The sequence below is a fragment of the Alligator mississippiensis genome, chromosome 5 (assembly GCF_030867095.1).
Source record: "Alligator mississippiensis isolate rAllMis1 chromosome 5, rAllMis1, whole genome shotgun sequence".
In the NCBI taxonomy this organism is placed as follows: Eukaryota; Metazoa; Chordata; order Crocodylia; family Alligatoridae; genus Alligator; species Alligator mississippiensis.
This window is the reverse complement of record NC_081828.1, coordinates 2,042,068-2,068,047: the sequence shown is the minus strand read 5'-3', so window position 1 is coordinate 2,068,047 and position 25,980 is coordinate 2,042,068. Positions and strand designations below refer to the sequence as shown.

Below are 25,980 nucleotides of genomic sequence, written 5' to 3'. Positions count from 1 at the left end.
GCGCTGGCTGTGTGTCTGTCTGTCTGCGCCCCCGGCACGCAGCCAGGCATGTGCAGAGGAAGAGCAGCACCCGCGTGCCGGGTGAATGCACGGTACGTTCCAGCCGGGATGAGCGGGCACCGCACAGACAGTGTCTGTTCAAGAGACCTCGCGCTGACGTCCCCTGGGTCTCTGGGGGCTTGCGCCAAGGCCACTCGAGACACCAGGGGCAGCTGACACGTCTCGGCCACACTACGGGGGAGCTGGGACAGCTGGGTCCATTCCCAGCAGCTCCTGACTCTTCTTTCTTCCCCCCTCGCCTCTTCCTCTCACTTTGAAATCCTGCCCGTGATGCATGTGAGGGGCCTGGAGGCCAGCGTGAGGCCGGGAACCCAAAGAGAAACAGGTCGCTCACTGCAGGTACTCGTGGCCCTCTCCCTGTTTAAACTGCACGTGTGCTGGAAACAGGAGAGAGGAGCAACAAGCACAAGTCTGCCAGGCTTGCGTGGCATTGGGGGGTGGGAACACAAGCTGGGCTCCAGCCTCTACGCCTGGGACACGGGGAACGACCGAGGAGCCGTGTGGAGGAGTCCATTCGGGTACCCTTGGCCATGCAGAGGCACTCACCGCACCGGCTGGGCAGCTGCTGTCTTGTTAAGAGAGGGAACTGTAAGTCCCTAGCAGACTTGACGGGGGAAAGATGATTGTCCAGCCCTGCCCTGCCCTTCCATAACTTCACAGAAGCCACCTGGCTCTTACAGGGGAGTCTCCAATAGCTCCGCAGCCACCGCCTCAGCCAGGCGGCAGCCCGTGTCGTGGTGAAGCGTCCTCGAAGCAGAGAAAAGAAAGCGGAGGAAGGGAAAGAAGAGGAATCCCAGCCGGCAGCCTGCTCTTCCCTGTGGAAAGACCTGCACCTTCTGCCGACATCTGTGGCTCAAGGACTGGTCTATTCAGATGCCTCAAGACCCACCGACAAGCAGTGGTAGAGATCATCCTCGAATGGGGGGATTGCCGACGGTGACCAGTGAGACCAGCGCAGGCCGGGGGCTGGTGGTCACGAGCTGTGGGGAAGAGATGAGTGCTATGGATCGGGTTTTGCATCACAGGTGTCTGAAAATGAGGATAAGGTTGAAACCCCTTTGGTCTGTGGGACCCCGATGCGCTTACAAACCCACCGTGCAGGCTGTCCCACACCCACTGCGCAGATGGGGACCCGTGACTTGTATCATGTCACACCGGGAGCATGCAGCAGAGCCAGAAGAGAGGTGGGGTCTTCAGATACCTGCTCCAGCCCCTCTCTCTGCCACCAACCAGCCCCCCCAGGCTGACAGCTTCAGGGTCTCCTCCTTGTGCTTTAATTACACCTTCACCTCCCACTCTGGTCCTTTTGTTTCACTAATTGAAGGCCAGGGTGGGAGGCCCTTTATTGTGTCAATTAGACCTGCTGCCCTGTTTTGGAGCTTTAGGACCTGGCAGGTTTGATGAGCGGGCTCTTTCCCTCCACGCCTTTTACAACCTGCAGGTGTTTGGGGCGAGATAAAAGCCAAGCGAGATTTCCCAGCATGAACTATCAAAGCAGAGACTGGCTCTTGATGTCCTCGCCGTGTGTGGCAGCAATTATGAGGAACAACTCCAAATAATAGGTCCTAACACGTCCCCGGGCAGGCACCAGTGTTAACCGTTGCTGATCTGGGGTGGCCTCAGTCAGGGACTTGGTGAGTGCAATGGTATCGAGGGCTTGGCATTGAGCAAAAGTCCATTGTCCAAAGGCCACGTTAGATGCCCAAATGCCTTTTGAAGATGGGACGGAGCAGGGATTTGAGAGCCATCTTTGAATGCCCAAATGATGGTTGGAAAGAGTATGGGGGGACGCAGCTGCTGGAGACAGGGTGAGGAGGAATGGCATTAAATCACAGCACACGGAGATTTAGGCTGGGTTTTTAGGAAGACTCCTCGTTCTGCAGGTGGTTCAGCATCATTGCAGGCCTGCGGAGAGGTCATGGAGCTCTTGGAAATCGGACTCCAGCTCCTAAATCACTGAGGCTACTCGGAAAGTGTGGTCCTTGAATTGGTCAGCTGGAGAAGCAGGACTCTCTGGGAACGCTGCACCTGTCTTTACCTCACTTGTGCCCCGTCGTGCAGCGACTGAGCACGCGCTGTCGGCTCCGGCCCACGTACGGCCTGCCCAGGCCTGTGCGCCGAGCTGGGGAGCTGCGTTCTCCTCCACCCCGCCCAGCACACCTCTGCGACAAGCTGTACAGGGATCCCGGGCCACTGCCAGTTGCTTCCCTTTCCCCTGATGTCCCCAGAAGAGCCGGCGGCAGGTGTCTGAGCTGCCCGGGGCAGCAGAGGTGGATGCAGAAGGCAGCACCACAGGGCAGAACTCGGATGGTCGGTGGGTGGCAGGCGAGAGCCGGGGAGCCACTGGACTCACTACTGCCTGAGACTGCAGCATCAGCACCCAGGGGAGCCCACCGCGGGGGGGTCCGTATGGAGCTGCAATCCTGCTGCTTGCTGCGTCCCGTAGCTTTCCAGATCCTCCCCAGAGCACCACAGCCCCGGGCTCCATCTGCATCTCCCAGGCAGAGACGGGCATCGCGAAGGCCCTCGGGCAGGCATCCCACAGACGGACGGCCACGTTGGCACACGCAGAGGGGAGGTGGGAGCGTGGCCTCCTGGGCAAAGCCGGGGGCCAGGGGCAAATGCATGCATAGCAGTCCCCAGGGCACGTCCCTGGGGGGCTTAACCCAGGCTGCCAGGGCGGCTCATACGCGGCGTCGTTGCAAGACAGCTGCGGGTCGGCCCCCAAGCCAGGACAGGCCGTCGAGGCCCCGCTCTGTGCCGCCGTCTCGTCTGCGCCAGCCTGCAAGGCCAAGCTGGTCTGTATTCAGGGCCATTGGGCTCGGTCCTGTTCCACCTCCCACAGATCCCAGCCCCTCACAACTCCTGGGTTTGCTCCCACAGCCTTGGATGCTGCACCCCTTGCCGGGAGCCGGCACCCGATGTCTTCCTCCCTCCCTTGTTGCCAAGGACAGAAATCAGCCTTCAGAGGGGGGGACGGGGCAGATTTTGGGGTCGATCCTTCCAATAAACATCACCTTTGAGCAAAACAAGCAGTCCTGGGTGCTCTCTGGGGTGGGGGGACACACGCTGCCTCTGAGACGAGGAGCCTGGGGTGCTGCCAGCTCCACCGCACGGCTCCGGGATGCCCACCGTGCTCCCCAGCCTGGCATCCCACGAGCCTCTGAGGCCAGGAGGGCACACGTGTTCAGAGAAGCCCCCGGTACTGCAAATGCATCCGTGGAGGTTTGGGGCGCACAGAAAGGACCTGGCTCTTTGCTCCGGTAACACCGTGGGGCTGTGCCAATGCTCCTGCTGGCACCACCCCCTGCTCTCCTAGTTGTGCATCTTCTGCCAGCCGCCGGTGTGCGAGCTGGTGCTCCGTCCTGGGCGGACGCAGGGCCTCGTAGCTGCCGTTACACCGGGCTCCGCGTAGGGTGGTGCGAGCTGTGGAGAGGGCACGTCCCCCGGGGCCCTGGGCAGGCAGAGCTGACCCCTGGAAACCAGGCCGCGGTGCTGGGCTGAGGTTCCCGCAGGAGGAAATTCTCCTGCGCGGCCGGCCGGCCTGGGGGGCACGCGCCCGGGGAGCTGAACCCCGCAGCTGATGCCACCACCGCGGACACGGCCTGCGGCGTCCATCGCTGCTCCTGGTTTGCGCCGGCCGCAGCCGGGGGGCATCTCCTGCGCCAGGCCTGGGCAGTGGGCTGAGGGTGGGAATCCTGCACTTCTGTCCTAAACCCTCGCTCCTGCCCTCCAGCGGGGTCCAGTGCCAGCCGCACGCCGGATACAGCGCCGGTGTCCTCACCCCCGCGCCGGCACTGCCCCCCTTGCCCCCGCCCAGCCAGGCTTGGCAGTGCCCCCAGGCATGCCCCCGGCGTGCCAGCGCGCCCGCCAGGCTGGCTCAGGGTCTCGGCAGCCAAGAGTTGGAAAAGAGCTGGCCGAGCGGCGCCGCAGCGTGCGCGGAGCGCGGGCCGGGCGCGGCTGCTCCGTGCGGCCGCGGGCTGGAGCGCAGCGCGGCCGGGGGCCGGTCCCGGGCGGGGCGGGGCGGGGCGGGGCGGGCTGCCTGGGTGGTCCGGTTGCTTAGCAGCCCGTGGCGGGGGATGCTGCGGAGTCATTTGCCGCTTCCCGAGCCAATGGCAGCGGCGGCGCTTCCCCCCCGGCCCGGCCCGGCCCGGCCCCTCCAGCCCCTTCCCCGGCTGCCGGGCCCGGGCGGCCGCAGACGCGGCGGGCGGCGCGGCCGGGAGCGGAGCTGGGAGCGCGGCGGGCGCTGCCCCTGCCCCTGCCCCTGCCCCTGCCCCCGGGCCATGGCTGCGCACCGGCCCCGGCCCCGGCCCCGGCCCCGCCAGGTGAGCCCGCAGCTCCGGCGGGGGGACGGGGACGGGGACGGGCCGGGGACGGGCCGGGGGGCGCCGGGAGCCGGCTGACGCTGCCCCTCTCCGCAGGGCAGGGCCGCGGGGCACCGGGCCCGGCTGCAGGCGCTGCTCTTCGCGCTGGGCTGCGGGGTGCAGCGGCACTGCGGCAAGGTGCTCTTCGTGGGGCTGCTGCTCTTCGGGGCGCTGGCCATGGGGCTGCGCGTCGCCTCCATCGAGACCGACATCGAGCAGCTCTGGGTGGAAGGTAGGAGCCACCAGCACGCGTGGCACGCCGCGCCGCACCCAGCTGGGCGACACCAGGTGGGGCACGGCGTGGGCACGCACGTGCACCCCTGCCGAGCCTGCACACGCGTGCCCAGCACAGCACAGCACACCAGCTGCCTGCCAGGCCCAGGGTGCCAAAGTAGCCGGCCACGGCCCACGGGCCGGAGCCCGCAGTGTGACCCGTGGCCCCGTCTCCCCACGGGCCGGGGGGGCTTTGCACCCCGGCTGTGTGTGCGACCGTGCTGGGTGCCTTCCAGGAGCAGATGTTGCTGCCTGCCGCGCGTCAGCCAGCTCCCAGCTCCCCCCGCCCGGCTGCGTGTGTGGTCCCGGACGCCTCTTGGACGGGGTTCAACAATAGAAGGAGCTTTCCTCTCCCACCCCCGGCCTGGCCCGGCTGCCCCCCTTCCCCTGCTGACAGCCTGGGACCGGGGCCCACCTGTTGCCCCGCGCCGCTGGGACGTGCCCGGGCCCTGGGCACAGGCTGGAGGCCTCACTTGTGACCCCTTCTCTCCTCTCCTGGCACCCGGACTCAGGGCAGCCAGAGGGAGACTCATCCCGGGTGGAAAGGAGTGGTGTGCCCTTGCACACTCATGCACACACATGCATATGCACCCCTTCCTGCCGCAGTCCTCTGGGAATCCCGGTCAGGCCCGTCCCGGCCGTGGCCCTTTGCTTTGGGGTCAGCGAGGACCTTCCCGCTGGGGTCGGCAGGAGGAGGGTGTGGGCCAAGAAGCAGCGTGTGTGTACATGTGTGTGTGCACACGTGTGTGTGTGCATGAGTGTTTCCACTGCCTTGCGGGCACTGAGATTCCTTCCCTGCAGAAAGGGGGCAGGCGTGCAGGGGCCGGGGGAGGCGGGGGCTGCGCTGCGCTGCCCGGTCCAAGGTGCTGGATCCTGCCTGAGGTTTGTGCCTCAGTTTCCCTGTCCTGCCAGCTCCATCTGGGCCGACGCTGGCAGGGTGCTTGGGCCTAGCACGGCCAGGCAGGGCTGCCCTGGGTACTGAGCACCACGCTGGCTCTGGATGGGGCCCTGGGGGATGGGCCGGGTAGGACCAGGTCAGGGCCCCTCACTTTGCGGCCGGGGATTTCCAGGTGCTTGGGCGGCAGCTGGGAGGAGTCTGGCCCGGGCCAGCTCAGACAGCACCAGCGGCGCTGGGGGTGGCCCAGGAGCTGCACGAGGCTGCGGCACGAGATGAGCTTGCAGGACTCGGCTCCGTCCTGCCCCTGCCCAGGGAGCCCTGTTGCCCCCCTCCTGGGTCTTGCCCCTGCCCGCCAGGCTCTGCTGGGAGCTGCCCCCAGGGCATGTGCTGGGTGCCCGCGTTGGGCACTGAGGCCAGTCCCTCTGCGCCGTGGCGAGCTCCAGGCAGCTGCTGTGGGGTCCCGGAACGGGGCGTGAGCCCTGGGGGGAGCAGAGCTCCCCTCCCCGATGATTTATAGCACCCAGCAGGGTTCAAAGGGAAGCCGCATGAATTGCTAACTGGAGCGGCCTCCGAGCCTGGAGTTGCCCCTGCAGGGACCTGGGACGGCGGGGCACAGAGCGGGGCTGCAGCCGGGCTGGGGGGTCCCAGCGACAGGCACTGCTGGGCCCCCACCAGGCCGGGAGCCAGGAGACGGCACCGGTGCCACCGGGGCGTGCGGGTGGGAAGGGCCGTGCCAGGGGATGCGCCGCATGGAGGGGCTTTCCCGGGCGCGTGGGGGCTGGTTTTCCCCAGGCCGGGCTGGATGCCTCTCTCCTGGGCCTTTCCCGGAGTCTCGCCAAGGGACAGAGCAAGGGACGGGCAGGCTCTGCCAGCGACGCTGGTTCCTGCACCCGCCTTTGGCTTTGCATCGCAAGGAGCTGAGACGAGCCCTTGTCATCCCCCCACCCTGGGTAGGAGACGTGGGCCCAGTCCAGAAACTCCCCCGGGCCTGAATGAAGGCAGCAGGGTGGAAAACCCTCGGCATTCGCACGGGGGGGCCGCGGGCTCCCGCCACCCAGCACGGCGCATTAGCAGGCAGCGCAGCGCCTCCCGCAGCCATTTGTCACCGCGGCCGGCGGAGCGTGATTAGCATCGTTAGTCCGCGGCCCCATGCATATGGAAATGGCCAGTGCCGGGATGCTGCAGAGCCCTGAGTAGACCCCAACTTGAACAGTTTCCCCCCTCTTTTTGGGGGGGTCCATGGTACAGGGTGCTGGGAGCTTTCCAGCCCCCCGCAGCTGGGCAGAGACCCCCGGTGCTGGGGGACCCGGTCGTGAAGGCCTGGGGTCTGAACACAGGTCGGGGGCGAGGGCCTGGTGTCCCCGGTCGGTCACCCGTGTGTGCCGGGGCAGAGGAGACAGGGGCGCCGTGGTGGCTGGGAGAGGCACCCGGGGTTCGGCCTGTGGGGGGAGTGGGAGTGGGGGTGCAGGTCCCCCCCGCGCCGGCCCCGGGCCGGGCTTCCTCCGCGCCAGCATGGGGCCTTTCAGTGCTGCCTAATCCGCTAATCCGTCCCACAACACTGACGGTGGCCCGGGCTTGTGTGCAGCCCAGGGATGCTGGCGGAGCACGTGTGCATGCGTGTGTGCGAGCCGGGGGGGGGGGCTGCGTGTCTTCATGCCCCCCCCAGCCATGCTCCTCCAGCGGCAGTGGATTGAACCCCAACAGCTGAACAGCTGGCCTGGGAGTGGGCGGCAAAGGCCAGGCAGGCACACGTGCATGTGTGTGTGTGTATGCACACGCATGCACACATGCCTACTCCCTGCCTGCTCCAGCTCCGGCTGCCCGGCCCCCACCCCGGCCCAGTTCCCAGCTCCATGGTGTCTGGGTGGCCGGGGGGAAGCCCCCACTGGTTCCCCTCTCCTGGATCCCTCCCGGGGCCTGGAGCAGCCTGGTGGGGGCCGGAGCCGGCTGCCCAGGGGGGCAGAAGGACCCAGCTCGGCCCTTCCCGCCCCGTTCAGCCCTGCCTGCTTGCCCGTCCCCAGCCTGCCTGTCCTACAGCCCCCAGGACCCGAGCTCATGCAAGCACTAGGGATCAGGCTCAATCGTGCTAGGAGCTGCACAACCAGCCCACAGAGCTTCCCCCCTGGGATGCAGGGTCCAAGGACGTGCCCAGGGCTGTGCAGGCTGGCAGTGGCAGAGCGGTGACACGGCCCTGATCACTATAAGCAGGCCCCGTGCCACGGCTGGACCTAGGTCATCCTGTCCAGGGGTCAGAGTGCTGCCCTAGGAGCCGCTCCTGGCTCTGCCACTGCCCAGCTGGGCAGCCTCGGCCACCTCCCTTTGCCTTCATGGCCTCAATTTCTCCTCTGGCTCTGCGCTGGGTAGGTTGGGAGCTCCCAGTGCGGGGGGCTGCCCCTCTCAGGGGGTCCCTACTGCACCAAACTGTGGGGGTTTCCCCTTGCAGCTGGGCCCTACCAGCCCTGTTGTAGCCAAGGCACCGCCGCGGGGGGCAGGAGGGAGAGACCACGCTGAGTCACGAGGGCTGCCCCCGTGGTCAGGCCACCTCCAGTCCCCGCAGGGACTCGAGCAGCCTCAGCAAGAGATCTCTGTGTCCCCTGTGCCGGGGGGAGCCACGTTGCCTGCCCCAGAAAGCCACCGGCTCCTGGATTTGTGTCCTTGTTGTGCCACCGACTCCCCTGTGTGTCCTTGGTAGAGTCCCTTACCCCCCCACCCTGCTCTATGGGGGTGCCCAAGGCAGTGGGGCAAGAGGTGCACCAGCCCCAGGCATTGTCCTAAAGGGGGAAGGGGCTTTTCCCCGAGCCGCACAGGGCCGGGATGCGGGGAGACAGCTGGGACATGGGGCTGCCCTGGAGCCAGGGGCAGCGAGGCGGCTGCCTGGGGGCTGATGTGGGGGGTCGTGATGCCCCAGGGCTGGGGGGACTGGATCGGGGGCACAGCCCTTCAAACAGGGCTCTCCGGGAGCTCTGCTGCTCGCAGGGCTGTAGCGTCTCCAGGGCTGGCTTCTGGCGCCCTGTGCAGCCAGTGCAAAAGCTGCTGGGCAATACTGCAGGCAAGGCTTCGTGGTGCCCGAGCAGCGGGAGTTGGACTGGGCGGGGGCTGCTGGGGGGAGGCAGGAAGCACACACCGCCGGACAGGGCTGGGAATGGCCACCGGGATCCCGCACCCCCCCAGCTCTGCCACCGGTGCCCGTGTCTTGCTCCTTTCTCGGCCCCAGGCACTAGGGCTGCTCGAAACGTCCTGCCGGTGGCTCTGACCGGGGACGGCGGGGAAAGGATGGAGTGGGGGGGTGGGGGGGTGGAGGAGGTCTCTGCAGGCTGCTGGGATGACGTGGAAGCAGTCGTGTGCCCATGTGTGCAAGCCTGTATCTGTGTGTGCATGCATGTGGATGCCTGTATCCATGTGCATATGTGGGCATGTGTATCTATGAGTGCATGCATCTCTGCGTGCACATGTGCGTGAGCATCTGTATCTACATGTGGATGCATGTGCACGCGAGTATCTGTGCCCATGTGTGCAGGCATCCGTATCTATGTGTGTGTGCAAGTGTCTGTATCTAGGTGTGCGTGCCCGTCGGGGCCTGCGCGGGGGCACCGGGAGTGTCCCGGCCCGGGCAGGCACTGAGGGCAGCGCTGTGCCCGCAGCCGGCAGCCGCGTGAGCCAGGAGCTGCGCTACACGCGGGAGAAGCTGGGCGAGGAGGCGGTGTACACGGCACAGATGCTGATCCAGACGGCACGCCCGGCTGGCGCCAACCTGCTCACGCCCGACGCGCTGCGCCTGCACCTCCGCGCCACGCTGGCCGCCAGCAAGGTCCGCGTCTCGCTCTATGGCAAGTAAGTCGGGCACCGGGGGTGGAGCCTGCCAGGCCCCGCCCATCCCCAGGCCCAGCCTCAAAGCCACACCCACACTCTAGAGCCCTATGTTCCCCCTGCCCTGCACCCTCTGGGTGTGACACTGCAGATGCTCCGCCCCTAATGCCATGGGCCTGATGCCCCGCCCCCTTGCACTGCACCTGCCATGGCTCCGCCCCTCAAACCACACCCTGCTATGGCTCCGCCCCCTAACAGCACACCCTGCCATGGCTTTGCCCCTTCGCACCACACCCTGCCATGGGCCAGCCCCCTAACACCACACCCTACCATGGCTCTGCCCCCTCACACCACACCCTACCCAGGCTCTGCCCTTCTTGCGTCATGCCCTGCCATGGCTCCGCCCCTGGTGCTTTTGCCCCGCCCCCTCTCCCCTGCAGGGGCTTCCTGGACTGAGCTGCCCCCTGACCCCTGACCCCGGCCCGGCCCCGCTCTCTCCCCAGGTCGTGGGACCTGAACAAGCTCTGCTACAAGTCGGGCGTCCCTGTCATCGAGAACGGCATGATCGAGCGGGTGAGGCTCGGGGCGGGGCGGGGCGGGGCGGGGGGGCAGGGGTGACGTTGCCCCGCGGCTCATCGCCATCCCCCGGTGCCACCCACAGATGATCGAAAAACTCTTCCCGTGCATGATCCTGACGCCCCTTGACTGCTTCTGGGAAGGCGCCAAGCTGCAGGGGGGCTCCGCCTACCTCCCGTGAGTGCCCGGCGGGCGCGGCGGGGGCGGGCTCGGCCATCGGGGGGGTCACAGCCCTCCCAGACCGGGGTCACTGCTAGGCATCATCCCCCAGCCCTTTGGGGGGCATGGAAGGACTTTGTGCCTCAGTTTTCCCATCTGCAGAAGGGGCCCAGCAGCTCCCCTCCCTCGGGGTCAGGGCCCCAGGGGAAACTTGGACCTGGCTCAGTGGGGGTGTGGGCCTGTGGGGGCCGGGGGCGGCAAGGAGCAGGGCCCCCACTGATGCCCCGGAGCCCGCAGGGGCCGCCCCAACATCCGCTGGAGCAACCTGGACCCGCGGCAGCTGATGGAGGAGCTGGGGCAGTTCACGCCGCTCGAGGGCTTCCGGGAGCTGCTGGACAAGGCGGAGGTGGGGCAGGCCTACATGGGGCGGCCCTGCTTGCAGCCCACCGACCCCCAGTGCCCGCCCAGCGCCCCCAACCGCCGCACCCAGCAGGTGGGCTGGCCCCGGGCCACGGCTCGGGCAGTGTCGGTGGGCAGGTGGGGGTGCACGTGGGAGGGCAGGTGTGTGTGTGGAGGTGCGTGCACCTGCATGTGAGAGGGGTGTGTGCATATGCAAGGTGGTGGGGTGGGGGTGGGGTGTGTGCATCTGTGACAGTGGATGTAGCACATGTGTGTGTGGTGTACATGCATGTCTGAAGGGTGTGCACACATGTCAGGGTATGCATATGTGAGGGGGGTGTGCCTGTGTGTGGGAGAGGTGTGTATGCATGTGCACAGGTGGAGGTGTGCATGTGTCAGGGTGTATGTGTGTGTATGCGTGAACGTGTCTGAGCATGCATGTCCGCGAGGTGTATGTGTGGGTGTGCACACGTGTGTGAATGTGTGGGTGTACATACCCGTATCGTGGTCACTCCGGGTCCAACCTCACACACGTGTGAGGGTGTGAGCACATGTGCACAGGTGTGCATGCACTTGTGGGTGTATTTGCGTGGGCTTGCGTGCGTGTGTCCCCTTTCCACCCATCGGAGCTGGGCGTGGGCATGGGCAGTGGAGCCCCCTGCCACCGCCCCCGGGTCCAGCCGCAGCTGCAGCCGCCCCCGTTGACGCCCGCTGTCCCCGCAGAGCCCCAACGTGGCGGCTGAGCTGGCCGGCGGCTGCCATGGCTTCTCCCGCAAGTTCATGCGGTGGCACGAGGAGCTGATCCTGGGCGGCGCCGCCAGGGACCCGCAGGGCCGGCTGCAGAGGTGAGCGCGGCACGGGGCTGGGGCCTGCGCCCGGCGCTGCACGTGTCCCCCGTGGGCAGAGGAAGTGGGGGGCAGCGGGGGCTCAGGACCGGGGCAGGACTCCTGGGTTCCCTCCCGGCTTTGCAAGGGGAGCAGGACAGGGCAGGAGCCGGACTCCTGGGTCTTGCCCGGCGGGGCTGGGGGGCAGCCTGACCGGGTGCCCCCCGCAGCGCCGAGGCCCTGCAGAGCATGTTCCTGCTGATGAGCCCGCGGCAGCTGTACGAGCACTTCAAGGACGACTACGAGATCCACGACCTCAACTGGAGCGAGGAGAAGGCGGGCGCCATCCTGGAGGCCTGGCAGCGGGCCTTCGTGGAGGTGCGGGGCCAAGGGCGGGGCTCGGGCGTGGGCTCCCGGGGGGGCAGGGGCCGTGTCGGGGCTCATGGGCACCGTGCCCGGCAGGTGGCACAGGCCGCGGTCCCGGGGAACAGCTCGCAGGTGGTCCATGCCTTCTCCAGCGCCACGCTGAGTGACATCATGAAGTCCTTCTCCGACGTCAGCGCCGTGCGCGTGGCCGGCGGCTACCTCCTCATGGTACGGACCCCCCACCCTCCCGGCCACCCCCTGCCCCGGCCGCTCGCCCGCGGCTCACCCTGCCTGCTCTGCCCGCAGCTGGCCTACGCCTGCGTGACCATGCTGCGCTGGGACTGCGCCAAGTCGCAGGGCGCCGTGGGCCTGGCCGGCGTCCTGCTCGTGGCCCTGTCCGTGGCCTCCGGACTCGGGCTCTGCTCCTTGCTCGGCATCGCCTTCAACGCGGCCACCACACAGGTACAGGGGGGGCGGGGGGGCAGCCCAGCGTGGCACTTCCCACAATCCTTTGCTCCATGGCGTGGCTTTGGGCACTTGGCGTGGTGGCTCAATGGGACGAGGAGGCGGGCTGTCTCTTATGCTAAGCAGGGTGGGTTTAGGGCAGTGCTTGGAGGGGTGCATGGCTGGGCACCCTCTTGGGGGCCACATTTTGGGTGCTGAACCCTGGGTCGTGGCAGGTGCTGCCCTTCCTGGCGCTGGGCATCGGTGTGGATGACATGTTCCTGCTGGCGCATGCCTTCCCCGAGGCCGGTCCTCACGTCCCCTTCAAGGTGAGACCCCCGTGCCGGCGGGTGGGAGGGGGCGAGCTGCCCGGACCCCCCCACCCCACCGTGACCCCCCCGCTGTGCCCCCAGGAGCGGACGGGCGAGTGCCTGCGGCGCACGGGCACCAGCGTGGCCCTGACATCCCTCAGCAACATGATCGCCTTCCTCATGGCCGCCCTGGTGCCCATCCCCGCCCTGCGCGCCTTCTCCCTGCAGGTACGACCCCTGAGCCCTGAGCCCATCCCCGCCTGCTTCCCTTCTCCCTGCTTGTGCAACCCCTGACCCCCAACCCTGGGCTCCCTCCCTACCCTGAGCCTCTTCTCCCTGCTGCTACGACCCCTGACCCCTGACCCTGCCCTGTAAGCCTTCTTCCTGCAAATGCAACACCTGACCCCATCCCCACCCTCCCCTGCACACCTTCTCCCTCCAGGTACCATCCCTGACCTCTGACCCCCAACCCCAGTCCTGCCCTGCGCCTTCTCCCTGACCCCAGTTCCCCACCTGAGGTGCCTTCTCCCTCCAGATAGGATCCCTGACCCCAAGGTCAGGCCCCCACACCCCTCTCCCCACCTCCCGTCATTCCTTATGTCCCTAGGGTTGCCGTGGGGCCTGGAGGCTGGTGGGGGTTGGGCAGTGCCTTCCTCACTGAGCCGGGGGCACCTGCCCCTTGGTACCATCAGCCTCACACGTGTCCCTCACAGGCAGCCGTGGTCGTGGCATCCAACTTCGCCATGGTGCTGCTCGTCTTCCCGGCCGTGCTCAGCCTCGACCTGCACCGACGCCGGCACCGCCGGCTCGACGTGCTCTGCTGCTTTGCCAGGTGCCCACGGGTGGGGGGCCGGCCGGGACAAGGAGGCGGCCACGGCACCCGGGGGCCACGCTCACCCCGGCCTCCCTCCCACAGCCCCTGCGCCTCACGCGTCCTCCAGCTGCCACCACAGGAGCTAGGTGGGGCGCCAGCCACGGGGGGCCCGGTGCAAGCCCTGGCCCGGTGCGACACCACGGGGCAGCACGTGGTCACAGTCCTGCCGCCCACGCCCGCCAGCTCCACCCGCGACCTGCTGGCCCAGCTGGACGAGGCCACGGGGGCGCCCGCCTGCCTGCCCCTGCCAGCCTGCCGCTGGGACCTGGCCCACTTTGCCCGCCGCAAGTATGCACCACTGCTGCTGCGGGCGCAAAGCAAGGTACGGGCGGGGGGCCCCCGGTGCCCCGGTTGCAAGGCTCCTGGGTCTGGGGATGTCCGTGGCCTGACCGCCCCCCTTGCAGGGCGTGGTGGCGCTGCTGTTCGTGGGGCTGCTGGGGCTGAGCCTGTACGGCGCGACGCAGGTGCGGGACGGGCTGGCGCTGACAGACGTGGTGCCACGGGGCACGGCCGCCCACGCCTTCCTGGCGGCGCAAGCCCGCTACTTCTCCTCCTACCATGCCTTCGTGGTCACCACCGGCGGCTTCCACTACCCCGACGCCCAGGCCGCGCTGCTGGGTCTGCACCGTGCCCTGGGCTCCCTGCGCCACGTGGTGCGAGGGCCTGACCGCCAGCTGCCGCGCATGTGGCTGCACTACTTCCAGGACTGGCTGCGGGGTGAGCGGGGCCGCGGGGTGGTGCATGGCGGGGGGGCCCCGGTCACCTGCGTTCATGCCCCACTGTATTCCCCCTCCCTAGGGCTCCAGGTTGCCTTCGACCGGGAGTGGGCGTCCGGGCGCATCACCCGCGACAGCTACCGCAACGGCTCAGAGGACGGTGCGCTGGCGTACAAGCTGCTCATCCAGACGGGCAACCCGCAGCAACCCCTCGACTACGACCAGGTGGGGCTGGAAGCAGAGCCATGGGGGGTGGGGCTTGGGCGGAGCCATAGGGGCGGGGCTGAGGGCGGGGCCAGGGGCAAATGGTGACAGGGCCGGTGCCCACAGCTGACAACACGGCGCCTGGTGGACGTGGATGGGCTGGTACCGCCCGACACCTTCTACATCAGCCTGACGGTCTGGGCCAGCAACGACCCGCTGGGGCTGGCAGCCTCGCAGGCCAACTTCTACCCGCCTCCGCCCGAGTGGGTGCACGACAAGTACGATGCCACCGGCGAGAACCTGCGCAGTAAGTGCCCTGTGCCACCCCATCCTCCATCCCGCTGGGGCCCCTCACTCCCCACCCACAGCCCCCAGCCCAGCCAGTGCCCCTCACTCCTGACCCATAGCCCACCAACCTCCTGCCTTGCCTGCCACGCCTGCATCAGGGGCCTACACCTGGCTGTGGCCAAAGAGGACGGGCCAGGTCCGGCCCGGCCTGACCCCCGCCCCGTGCCCCTGCAGTCCCAGCAGCGCAGCCCCTGGAGTTCGCGCAGGTGCCCTTCTACCTGAGCGGGCTGCGGCACACGGCCGACTTCGTGGAGGCCATCGAAGGCGTGCGGGCCGTGTGTGAGGAAGCGGCGCGGCGCCATGGCGTGCGCAGCTACCCCAGCGGCGACCCCTTCCTCTTCTGGGAGCAGTACCTGGGCCTGCGGCGCTGGCTGCTGCTGGCGCTCAGCATCGCGCTGGCCTGCACCTTCCTGGTGTGCGCCCTGCTGCTGCTCAACCCCTGGACGGCCGGCGTCATCGTGAGTTTTGGCTATACAACGGGCCTCGGCTGTATGTCTCCCGGGTGCTGGGGAGGGTCTATATGTCCATAGGGGCATCCAACGGGGGCAGCCCCGGGGTGCAGGGAGATGGTGGGGGGCCATGGCAGGCATGGGCGTCGGGGGGTGCGTGCCCAGCGGACCCCCTGACCCAGCACATGGTGGCAGGTGCTGGTGCTGGCCATGATGACAGTGGAGCTCTTTGGGCTGATGGGGCTGATGGGCATCAAGCTGAGCGCCGTGCCTGTCGTCATCCTCATCGCCTCCGTGGGCATCGGCGTCGAGTTCACCGTCCACGTCGCACTGGTGAGTGTCCCCAGGCCAGCGCCCCCTCCCCCCAGTACCCGTGCTGGACCCCAGGTGCCAGCTGGACCGGGCTGACGCTGCACCGTATCCCAGGGCTTCCTGACGGCCGTGGGTAGCCGGGACCGGCGCTCGGCGCTGGCGCTGGAGCACGTCTTCGCACCCGTGCTGGACGGCGGCATCTCCACCCTGCTCGGTGTCCTCATGCTCGCCGGCTCTGAGTTCGACTTCATCATGAGGTGAGCGCCATGCCCTGTCTTCCCACAGGCCTTCGGGGCAATGGGGCGGGGCGGGGCCGGGCTGCCTTTTGCCTTCCCACAGACCTTTGGGGCAGAGGACAGGGGGGTCCAGGCTGGCCCCTACCTTCCCAGAAGCCTTTGGGGCAAAGGCGGGGCGGGGGGGACTCCAGGCTGGCCCCTGTCTTCCCAGAGGCCTTTGGGGTTGGGGAAGTAACCTCAGCCCCTCAACCTTCCCAGAAGCTTTTGGGGCAGGGTCTCCAAGTTGGTCCCCCACCTTCCCAGAGGCCTCTGGGGCAAGGCAGGTAGGGTCTGGACTGGCCCCACCTTCCCAGACGCCTTTGGGACAGATGCAGCTGGCTTCTCCTCCTGCTTTGCATCTTGAGGCTTGGCTTCATCCCCTGTTGCAAAGCACTCTGGGATGCTGGAGGGATGGGGGGCAGGGGTGGCCCCCGCTCACCTGCACCGCCCCCCGGCAGGTACTTCTTCTCCGTGCTGTCTGTCCTCACCGTGCTGGGGCTCCTCAACGGGCTGGTGCTCCTGCCCGTCCTGCTCTCGGTCATCGGGCCCCCCGCCGAGGTACGAGCCGCGCCCCCTTGGAGGGGGGCGGGGCAGGGGAGGGGGGCGCCGGACTCCTGCGGTCATGTGTGCTGCACTGGCAGCGGCTGCGGGAGACGTCAAGCAGCGGGAGTGGGACTCTGTCTCTGCGGCCATCAGTAGGCTTCAGAGTGAATGCCGGGCTCAGCTGCCCTGGGGGCACCTCAGAGGGGTGTCATGGTGCCCTGCCCCATCTAACCCGCCCTCCCCACCGGCTCCGGCTCCAGGTCCCGCCAGTGGACAACAGCAGCCGCCTGCCGTCACCAGAGCCCCTCCCGCCGCCCATCGCCCACCACGGCTTCTATGTGGGGCGCCCGCCAGCCTGGCACGGCCCTGACACGGCCCCCGAGACCCCCCCAGCCATGGGGCCTGGTGACGAGGACCCCTCCGGCAGTGCCCAGGCCTGCATCCTGCTCCAGGCCGGCAAGGACCCCCGCTTTCCCTGCATCACCGTGAGTGTGGCTGTGCCCCGGGGCAGGGGGACCGGATGCCTGGGTGCCCTGGGGCGGGCAGAGCAGCAGGGCCAGCTGCCTCATGCCCCCTCTGTCTTGCAGGTGGTGAAAGCCTTCGAGGTGGGGCCGGAGCCCCTGGGACAGGAGTCCACGACCGGAGACCGGCCGCCCCGCGCCCGCCCCACACCCCCACCGCCCACCTACGCCACGGTGACGGCCACGGCCTCGGTGACGTTGGCACTGCACCCCGGCCTGCCCGGTGCTGCCCGCGGCTACGCCCACGCCGCCTTTGAGGACAGCGAGTCCGATGGCCACGAGGACGTGCCCGGCGCCCAGCGCACCCACCACGGGTGCCATGCCACTGCCACGTGCCGCTAGGTGGGGTCACATGTCATGCCCACAGCAGGGGGCACCAGGGACAGCAGCCCTGGGCTATTGGGGGGGAGCCCAGCAGAGGTGCCCCGTGGTGTGTTTGCAGGGCCTGATGCCACGGGCACACGTGTGAACACACACGTGCCTGCCCACGCCTGGTGGGAGTAAGGCGGAGAGTGCAGCTGCGGGTGGGGCCTGCTCTGACCTGCTGCCCCGTGTCATTGCAGGCTGCCCCACGGGACCAGGAGGCCCCTGAAGACGTGCCATGGTGTGACGTGGTGCAGCACACTACGATGTGCCACATTTGCTGTGCCAGGACGTGACATGCTGTGTCATGATGTGCCATGTTGGCGTGGCGTGGCGTGGCAAGCCATGATGTGCCACGTGTGCCAGGCTGTGCCCTGGCGTCCCACTGGCTGGGCCGGGGACTGTGGGCGCCAGGAGCCGTGGGCAGGGCCGGGGGTGCCCAGTGGGGTGGGGGGTGCCAGCGCCCCCACGACATGCTGCTATTCCCTTAATATTATTATTATTATTCTCCCCGCGCTGCCCCTGCCCTGGAGACCCCGGGGGGTTGGGGCAGAGCCCAGCCCTGCAGGCACCAGTTCCTATGCAAGGGGGGGCTGCTGGGTTGGGGTGCCCGGGGGGGGGGGGGTTACTGCCCCCCTGCTCCCCTCCTGGGGGGAAATGGCAGCGCTCGGTCCTGCTGCAGCCCCCTCCCCGCACGGGCCCCGATCCTGGAGCCGGAGGGCAAACAGTGCCCGCTTCACCTCCATCACCAGCACTTTAATTCCTGCCCCCCGCCCCCCCCCTGCTCCCCAATTGCCTGCTGGCGCCCCTGCTGGGGGGGCGAGGGCACCCGCAAAGCTCAGGGGCAAGGGGGGCACCAGCAGCCACCCCCAGCCACCCCCATGGCCCAGCCCCAGCCGTGCCCAGGGTGCAAGCGGTCATGGGGCCCCCCTGCCCCGCTGCCAGTGCCCCCTGGTCCTGCCGGGTCTCCATGGTGGGGGCGGGGGGGGGCAGGTAAATTATTTATATCACAGAGCAGAGTCTATTTTTGTAGGTCGTGTCGCGCCGAGCCCCAGCCCGGGCCGGCCCCGCGCACGGGAATAAAGCGATATTCTATCTACGCCCCGCGCCGCCGCCTGGCACGTGTGTGCGCACGTGTGTGTGTGTGTGTGTGTGTGTGTGTGTGTGTGTGTGTGTGAGGCAGAAACGTGAGCGCGTGTATGTGTGTGTGAGAGCATATGAGTGCGTGTGCATGTGAGAAAGCGTGTGTGTGTAAGAGCATTTAAGCGTGTATGTGTGTGAGTAAGCATGTGTGTATGTGTAAGAAAGAGCATGTGTGTCTGAGCATGTAGGTAAAAGCATGCAAGTGCATAAGTGTGTGAGAGTGTCTGAACGTGTGTGTGTGTGTGTGTGTGTGTGTGAGAGAAAGCATGTAAGTGTGTGAGCATATACGTGGGTGCGTGTGCACATGGGTGTGTGCATGCATGTGTGATCTGCGAGGCCCGGGGGACACACAGCGCTGCGGGCCAACACCTCCAAAGATCGGGGGGGGGCAACAGCCCTAGCATGGCGGGGGGGACCCCACAGGCGGGGGGAGCAGGGTGGGTCAAAGGACAGGCTGGCAGCTGCCCCCGGGGCACTGGGGGGCTGTGCTGCGGGGAGCGGCAGGGGGCACGTGCCTGGGCGGCCATGCCAGCGCCCTGCCCGGGGGGTACCGTGTTGGGGGGCAGACCTGGGGGGGAGGGACCCTTGCAGGGGCGGAGGGTGCTCCTCCCGGGGCAGCAGGGCCCTGACTCCTGGAGCCCGAGACTGCCCCCAGCCCCCCTCTCCAAACTGACCCGAGGTCCCAGTCGTTGCCCCCCAACACCCCTATATCTAGAGCTGTGGGTGCCCCTCGCTTGCTCGCGGCCCGGCCCCCTGCCATTGCTGCTCTGCTCCAAAAGAAAGACCCCCCCCCCTCCCTTCGCCCCCCAAAATCATCAACCTGCCCTGAGCCAGGCCCTGGGGGCACGACCCCGACACCCTGCCCCTTGCACCCATCCGCGGGCAGATGCTGCCCCCTGCCGACCTCCCCTCTGGCTGCAGCCGGGGCCCTGCCCATGGGGGTCTCATGCAGGAGCATGGGCACAGCCCCAGCCCCAACCCCAACCCCAGTCTGGGCTGGTTTGGACGGGGCTGAACCTCCTCAGGCAGGGGAGGACTGGATGCGACCCCACGGTGCCGTGAGTCGGTGCAGCTTGGACTGACGTTCGTCTGGGCTGATTTGGAGCAGGGGGCTCGGGAGGGCCCGTCCAGCCCAGCGCCCGCCCGAGCTCTCCTGAACCCCTCCAGCGGTGGACAGCCCCCCCTTCCCCGGCGTCTCCCCCACGGGCTCCCTGCTCCGACAGTGAGGACGTGTTTCCTGAGCTCCAACCTAAACCTGCTTTGCTGCAACTTCAAGGCGCTGGTCCGTGCCCTGCTCCGTGCAGCGAGAGAAGAGGAGCTCGCCCGCTCCTCCACGGCTGTGCAAGAAAGGCTCTCGCGTCGCTCTTGGCACCTTTTCTGCAAGCCGGACGTGCCCGGCTCCGCCGGCCTCTCTCGCCTGCCTTGCCTGCCAAGCCCTTGAGCATCTTCCTTGCCCACCCCGGACCCTCTCTCACTTCTCCACGTTGCTTGTAAAATGTGGAGCCCAGAGCTGCACCCGGTGTCCAGATGAGGCCTGACCAGCGCCAAGTAGAGAGGCACCGTCCCTTCCCCTACTTGTGTCCAGCCCACGTTAATGTGCTTTAACACGTCTACACCTGCATGAATGCACTTGAATTATTTGCTCCTAAATTTGATACCTGCAAATTTAGGCACGCTCAACATCACCACAGTTAAAGCACAGTACGGGTGTGCCTTACATTTGGGCTAATTTGCCTTAAAGTGTAGATTTAGAAAAGGGGGTTCAGCTGGTGGGAGGCATCATCACTGGGGACCGACGCGTGCTGCGCTGTACGTCACAAGGACACGCGGTGTCTCCCTAAAATGTAGGTGGCCGGAGCTGAAGCATTCAAGACAGAAGAAAAAGAAATCTATTGGAAACAGCTTGAATTTGCTGTGGTTTTTGCTATCTGACGGATGCGATAGCCGCTTGGCGGCAGGAATCCAGAGCTGCCGTCTCGGTCATCTCGCCGTTCCCAGCAGTAAATTTACGTCTCTTTTTCCGATTCATAAAGCAAAATCAAGCCTTGTTGAGCCTCTGGCCTGCTCCTCCGAGCTTCACTGACAGCGATTTCCACCCCAGAGCTGCCATTCCCCTGAATGAACATTTCCACACCTGAGGGGATGGTTTTAGCTGCGAGTGAAAAACAAAGCCAAACCCTGACGGTCTGCAGGGCTGCGAAATGGGCACAACGTGACTAGGAGCAGCAAACAGGCAGGAGCAAGGAGAGCTGGCGCGGTGGGACCAGAGGAAATGATTTTGGGTCGTTCACACCTGTGAAATGAAGCGTTCAGAAGGAATAGAAAGGCGTGCGACAGCCCAGCGCACCCTGGGTCCAGCCCTGTCCCCACTTGGATATCGGCCTGTATCTCCCTCCTCTCGTCTTCCCCAAACGCATCCTGCTTTCTGCCTCCTCGCACCTGCAGCAGGGAAGAAGCCTGTGAATTGCTGACATCCAAGGTGACCCCCCCAGCCCGTCGTCCCCACCCTGAAGCAGAGCGTGGCCCTCGCTCGCGACACGCCAGTCGTGGGTGCTGTGCCAGCCCGTCTGGCTGGGCGATGCTGTCTCGTGCCAGCAGCCCTTCTTCCTCCTCCCTCCTCCCCGGCACATCGCCCGCTGTCATCGTTTCACAGTGTCATAGTTGGTCGGGTGGGACGGGACCTGAGCAGATCATCAAGTCCGACCCCCTGCCACGGCAGGAAAGAGTGCTGGGGTCAAACGACTCCGGTGAGGTGTTCATTTAAGAGGAGGTTTCCTCTTAAAGCCCCCCAGGGTCGGAGCCAGCACCACGTCTCTGAAGCTGGTTCCAGATCCTAGCCGCCCTGACTGTGAAGTAGCGCCTCCTGATGTCTAGTCTGAATCTACCCTCTGCCAGCTTGTGACCGGTATTTCTAGTCACTCCTGGTAGCGCTCGGGGGAACAGGGACTCCCCCAATGCCTGCTGGTCCCCTCTGACTAGTTTGTAACAGGCCACTAGATCCCCCCTCAGCCTTCTCTTGTGGAGGCTGAACGGGTTCAGGTCCTGTAGCCTCTCCTCGTAGGGCCTGCCCTGCTGTCCCTGGATCATGCGGGTGGCCTCCTCTGGACCCTCTCCATGCTGTCCACATCCCTCCTGAAGTGCAGCGCCCAGAACTGGACGCAGTACTCCAGCTGCGGCCTGACCAGTGTCGCGTAGAGGGGGGAGGATCACCTCCCTGGACCTGCTCGAGATGTATCTGTGGATGCACGACAAGGTGCGGTTGGCCTTCCTGACTGCGTCCCCACGCTGTCGGCCCATGTTCATTTTGGCATCAATAATGACTCCAAGATCCTTTTCTGCATCTGCGCTGACGAGAAGGGAGTTCCCCAGCCTGTAGGTCTGCTGCTGGCTCTTCCTCCCCAGGTGCAGCACCTTGCACTTGTCAGTGTTCAATCCCATCCTGTTCTCATCTGCCCACCCCTGTGACCTGTCTAGGTCCGATTGCAGCCTATTCCTCCCTTCTAGCGTGCCCACTTCCCCCCACATCTTAGTGTCATCTGCGAATTCGAACAGGGTGCTTTCCACCCCCTCGTCCAAGTCACTGATGAAGATGTTGAACGGTGTGAGCCCGAAGACCGAGCCCTGGGGGACCCCGCTGCCCACAGCCCTCCAGGTCAAAAATGACCCGTCCACCACCACTCTTGGGGGTGCAGCCCTCCAGCCAGTTAGCGACCCATTTGACTGTAGGTGTCGACACCACAGTCCCCGAGTTTTTGAATGAGAATGGGGTGAGAAACTGTGTCGAATGCCTTCCTGAAGTTCAGGAAGACTATGTCCACTGCTACCCCTGCGTCTAAGGATGTTGTGACCTGGTCATAGAAGGCCACCAGGTTCACAGATTCACAGATTCATAGATGTTAGGGTCGGAAGGGACCTCAATAGATCATCGAGTCCAACCCCCTGCATAAGCAGGAAAGAGTGCTGGGTCTAGATGACCCCAGCTAGATGCTCCTCTAACCTCCTCTTGAAGACCCCCAGGGTAGGGGAGAGCACCACCTCCCTTGGGAGCCCGTTCCAGACCCTGGCCACTCGAACTGTGAAGAAGTTCTTCCTAATGTCCAGTCTAAATCTGCTCTCTGCTAGCTTGTGGCCATTGTTTCCTGTAACCCCCGGGGGCGCCTTGGTGAATAAATCCTCACCAATTCCCTTCTGTGCCCCTGTGATGAACTTATAGGCGGCCACTAGGTCGCCTCTCAACCTTCTCTTGCGGAGGCTGAAAAGGTCCAGTTTCTCTAGTCTCTCCTCGTAGGGCTTGGTCTGCAGGCCCTTGACCATATGAGTTGCCCTTCTCTGGACCCTCTCCAGGTTCTCCGCATCCCTCTTGAACTGCAGCGCCCAGAATTGCACGCAGTACTCCAACTGCGGTCTGACCAGCGCCCGATAGAGGGGAAGTATCACCTCCCTGGACCTATTTGTCATGCATCTGCTGATGCACGATAAAGTGCCGTTAGCTTTTCTGATGGCTTCGTCACACTGCCGGCTCATGTTCAACTTGGAGTCCACTAGGACTCCCAGATCCCTTTCCACCTCTGTGCCACCCAGCAGGTCATTCCCTAGGCTGTAGGTGTGCTGGACATTTTTCCTCCCTAGGTGCAGCACTTTGCATTTCTCCTTGTTGAACTGCATCCTGTTGTTTTCTGCCCACTTGTCCAACCTATCCAGGTCTGCCTGCAGCTGTTCCCTGCCCTCCGGCGTGTCCACTTCTCCCCATAGCTTTGTGTCATCTGCAAACTTGGACAGAGTACACTTCACTCCCACGTCCAAGTCACTGATGAAGACATTAAAGAGTATCGGTCCAAGGACCGAGCCCTGCGGGACCCCACTGCCCACACCCTTCCAGGTCGAGACCGACCCATCCACCACGACTCTCTGGGTGCGACCCTCTAGCCAATTCGCCACCCACCGGACTGTGCAGTCATCCACGTCACAGCCTCTTAACTTGTTCACCAGTATGGGGTGGGATACCGTATCGAAGGCCTTCCTGAAGTCCAAGTATACGACATCCACCCCTCCTCCTGTGTCCAGGCGTTTCGTAACCTGGTCATAGAAAAAGACTAGGTTGGTCAGGCACGATCTGCCTGCCACGAACCCGTGCTGGTTTCCCCTCAGCATAATCTGCCCTGCCGGGCTCTCACAAATGTGAGCCTTGATAATTTTTTCAAAGACTTTACCAAGGATGGAGGTGAGACTGACCGGCCTATAGTTGCCCGGGTCCTCCTTCCTCCCCTTCTTGAAAATGGGGACCACGTTAGCCCTTTTCCAGTCCTCCGGGACTTGGCCCGTGCGCCACGAGCGTTCGAATATTACCGCCAGTGGCTGTGCAATGATGTCGGCCAGTGCCTTCAGCACCCTCGGATGGAGCCCATCCGGGCCTGCCGACTTAAACCCATCCAGTTCTTCCAAGTGACTCTGCACCAGCTCAGGGTCTACGCATGGCAGTCTGGCGCCTTGCTGCTGCCTCTCTACAATCCCAGTGAGAGCCTTGTCGTGCCCCTCGCTTAGGAGCACTGAGGCAAAGAACTCGTTGAGGAGTTCAGCCTTGTCCCCCCTGTCTGTCACCAATTGTTTCTGCCCATTTAGCAGGGGTCCTATTCCTCCCTGGGCCTTCCTTTTACTCCCTATATATCTAAAAAACAATTTTTTGTTATCCTTAACTTGGGATGCCATCCTCAGCTCCATGGCAGCTTTGGCCCGCCTAACTGCCTCCCTACAAGCACGAGCAGAGGAGGTATATTCATCTTTAGTGACCTCACCCTGTTTCCACTTTTTATGTGCTCCCCTTTTGGCCCGTAGGCTGCCCTGGATTTCTGCGGTCAGCAGGTTGGTCTGACAGGACCTGCCTCGAATGAACCCGTGTTGGTTGTCCCTGAGCATCCCCTCCCCTGCCGGCCCCTCGCAGACATGCGCCAGGATAACTCTCTCAAAAAGCTTCCCCAGGACCGAGGTAAGACTAACAGGTCTGTAGTTTCCCGGGTCCTCCTTCCTCCCTTTTTTGAAAATGGAAACCACATTGGCCTTTTTCCAGCCCTCCAGCACCACACCAGAGCACCACGAGTGCTCATAGAGCCGTACCAGGGGTGCCGCAATGACCTCTGCCAATCGCCTCAGCACCCTGGGGTGGAGAACATCAGGACCAGCTGATTTAAACACGTCCAGCCCCTGTTGAAGCATCCACAGCCACCACGTCCACCCCACGCCTGGCAATCCATGCCTGGGCCCTTGCCTGCTGCGGGGAAGACAGATGAGAGCACGGTTTTTGTCCCAGGCTCCTGCCAAGAGCCCCGTAGCCACGTCTGAGCTGTTCAGGGGAGCTGCCAGCCCCGTGGCCAGAGCCTCCATGGAAGGGCCGTGGTCGGAGGGGCTCTGGGGACACCCCGACTACGGGCCCAGGCAGACAGCGCCGTGCAGGAGCCCGGTGACAGTCAGGGACTTCTGTCCTGAGCAGAAGGGCCACCCCCCCCGACCTCCCCCATGTCCTCTGCCCTTGGGCTTCTCCTGGCCATAGAGGCCACAGTCCCGCAGGTGCGCGGGCACCTGGGTTTCCAGCCGCTCCAGGCATCAGCTCGCAGCAGGGCCAGGGGACATGGCCTCAAGCTTCTGGGCGTGCATTGCACACATGCACACACACATGAACTCTGTCTCCAGAGGGGTGTGGGTCTGTGGTTGTGGGAACTGTTTCCCTAATAGTACATACATGTATGCACATGCACAAGCACACACCATATATGTGCACACACACATATGCACATGCACATCATATATACGCATGCATATATGAACACTCGCATACTGTCTCTGTACGCACTTATGCGCAGCTCACATGCACAAGCACATGCATACATATATATACTATCTATGCACACGCCTATGTACACATGAGTGTACACATGCATATGCAGTCTAGGCACACACATATGCATATGCCCACACACCATCCATGCATATGAACACACAAGTGCACAAGCATGCATATACATACCGTCTATGCGTGCACACACCATACTGAGCATGCATGCACACATGCACACCCCGGCTATGCACATACATACTATATATGCGTACACACCCGCTGGCTCTCTCCTGCAGCAAACTCCCCGTCGCTCCCCTCCAGGGGCGAGGCAGGCTGTGCCCGGCTCCATCGTGCTGCCCGTGCTGGTCCTGGCTGGTGCCCTGCGCTGCCTGGGGCCGGGCGTCGCTGGGGGCACGTGGCCGTGGCACCGTGCAGGCTCCGGCCGGGGCTCCTGGGGCCAAAGGCCATGGGGCCAGAGCCGGGCACATGCGGCAGGGAACCTGCACCCATGCAGCACAGCCCCCAGGGGCCCTGCACCCACCCCTTGCCCCATGCCAACCCCAGCAGCGGGTGCTGCAGCTGCGTGGGGCAAAACCAGGGCTCACGGCAGCAGGAACTGGGCAAGGAATTGGCATCTGGGCCCCGATCCTGGGAGGTTCCCAGCCTAGTGTGCCTCCCCCTCCAGGCCACGGCCCAGCCCAGGGGCATCCCCGGCTGCCCACGGCATGGGGCCTGAGAAAGCCCGAGCCCCACGTCACCCAGTCCCAGACTCGCTGCACGTGGCTGGGTGTGCCAGGCCTCCCGTGGTGCCGTTGCACCCCCAGGCACCAGCTGCACAAAGCAGCCCCTGCTCCCCCCACACCACAACCACCCCCGGCGGCCAGCCCGGCCCCCATGCCCGCAAGCACAGGTCCCACACCGG

General features: G+C 65.3%; 1 protein-coding gene across 2 annotated transcripts; it reads left to right on the top strand.

The window, feature by feature from the left end:
• The first annotated feature begins 4,206 nt into the window (after positions 1–4,206).
• Positions 4,207–18,185, top strand: PTCH2 (patched 2). 2 transcript variants are annotated; one of them, XM_059727738.1, is made up of 24 exons: positions 4,207–4,385; positions 4,482–4,656; positions 9,237–9,426; positions 9,906–9,975; positions 10,064–10,155; positions 10,435–10,630; positions 11,260–11,381; positions 11,591–11,738; positions 11,823–11,954; positions 12,033–12,188; positions 12,407–12,499; positions 12,584–12,709; positions 13,195–13,313; positions 13,398–13,677; positions 13,760–14,072; positions 14,154–14,296; positions 14,402–14,582; positions 14,798–15,081; positions 15,268–15,405; positions 15,499–15,641; positions 16,118–16,217; positions 16,463–16,687; positions 16,790–17,065; positions 17,287–18,185. In XM_059727738.1, the coding sequence occupies exons 1-23, from the start codon at positions 4,344–4,346 to the stop codon at positions 17,063–17,065; spliced, it is 3,744 nt and encodes a 1,247-aa protein (XP_059583721.1). In that variant the 5' UTR covers positions 4,207–4,343; the 3' UTR covers positions 17,287–18,185. The 2 variants fall into 2 exon arrangements, with proteins under 2 accessions (XP_059583721.1, XP_059583720.1); XM_059727737.1 differs by having other exon boundaries at positions 13,760–14,296.
• The last annotated feature ends 7,795 nt before the right edge of the window (positions 18,186–25,980 follow it).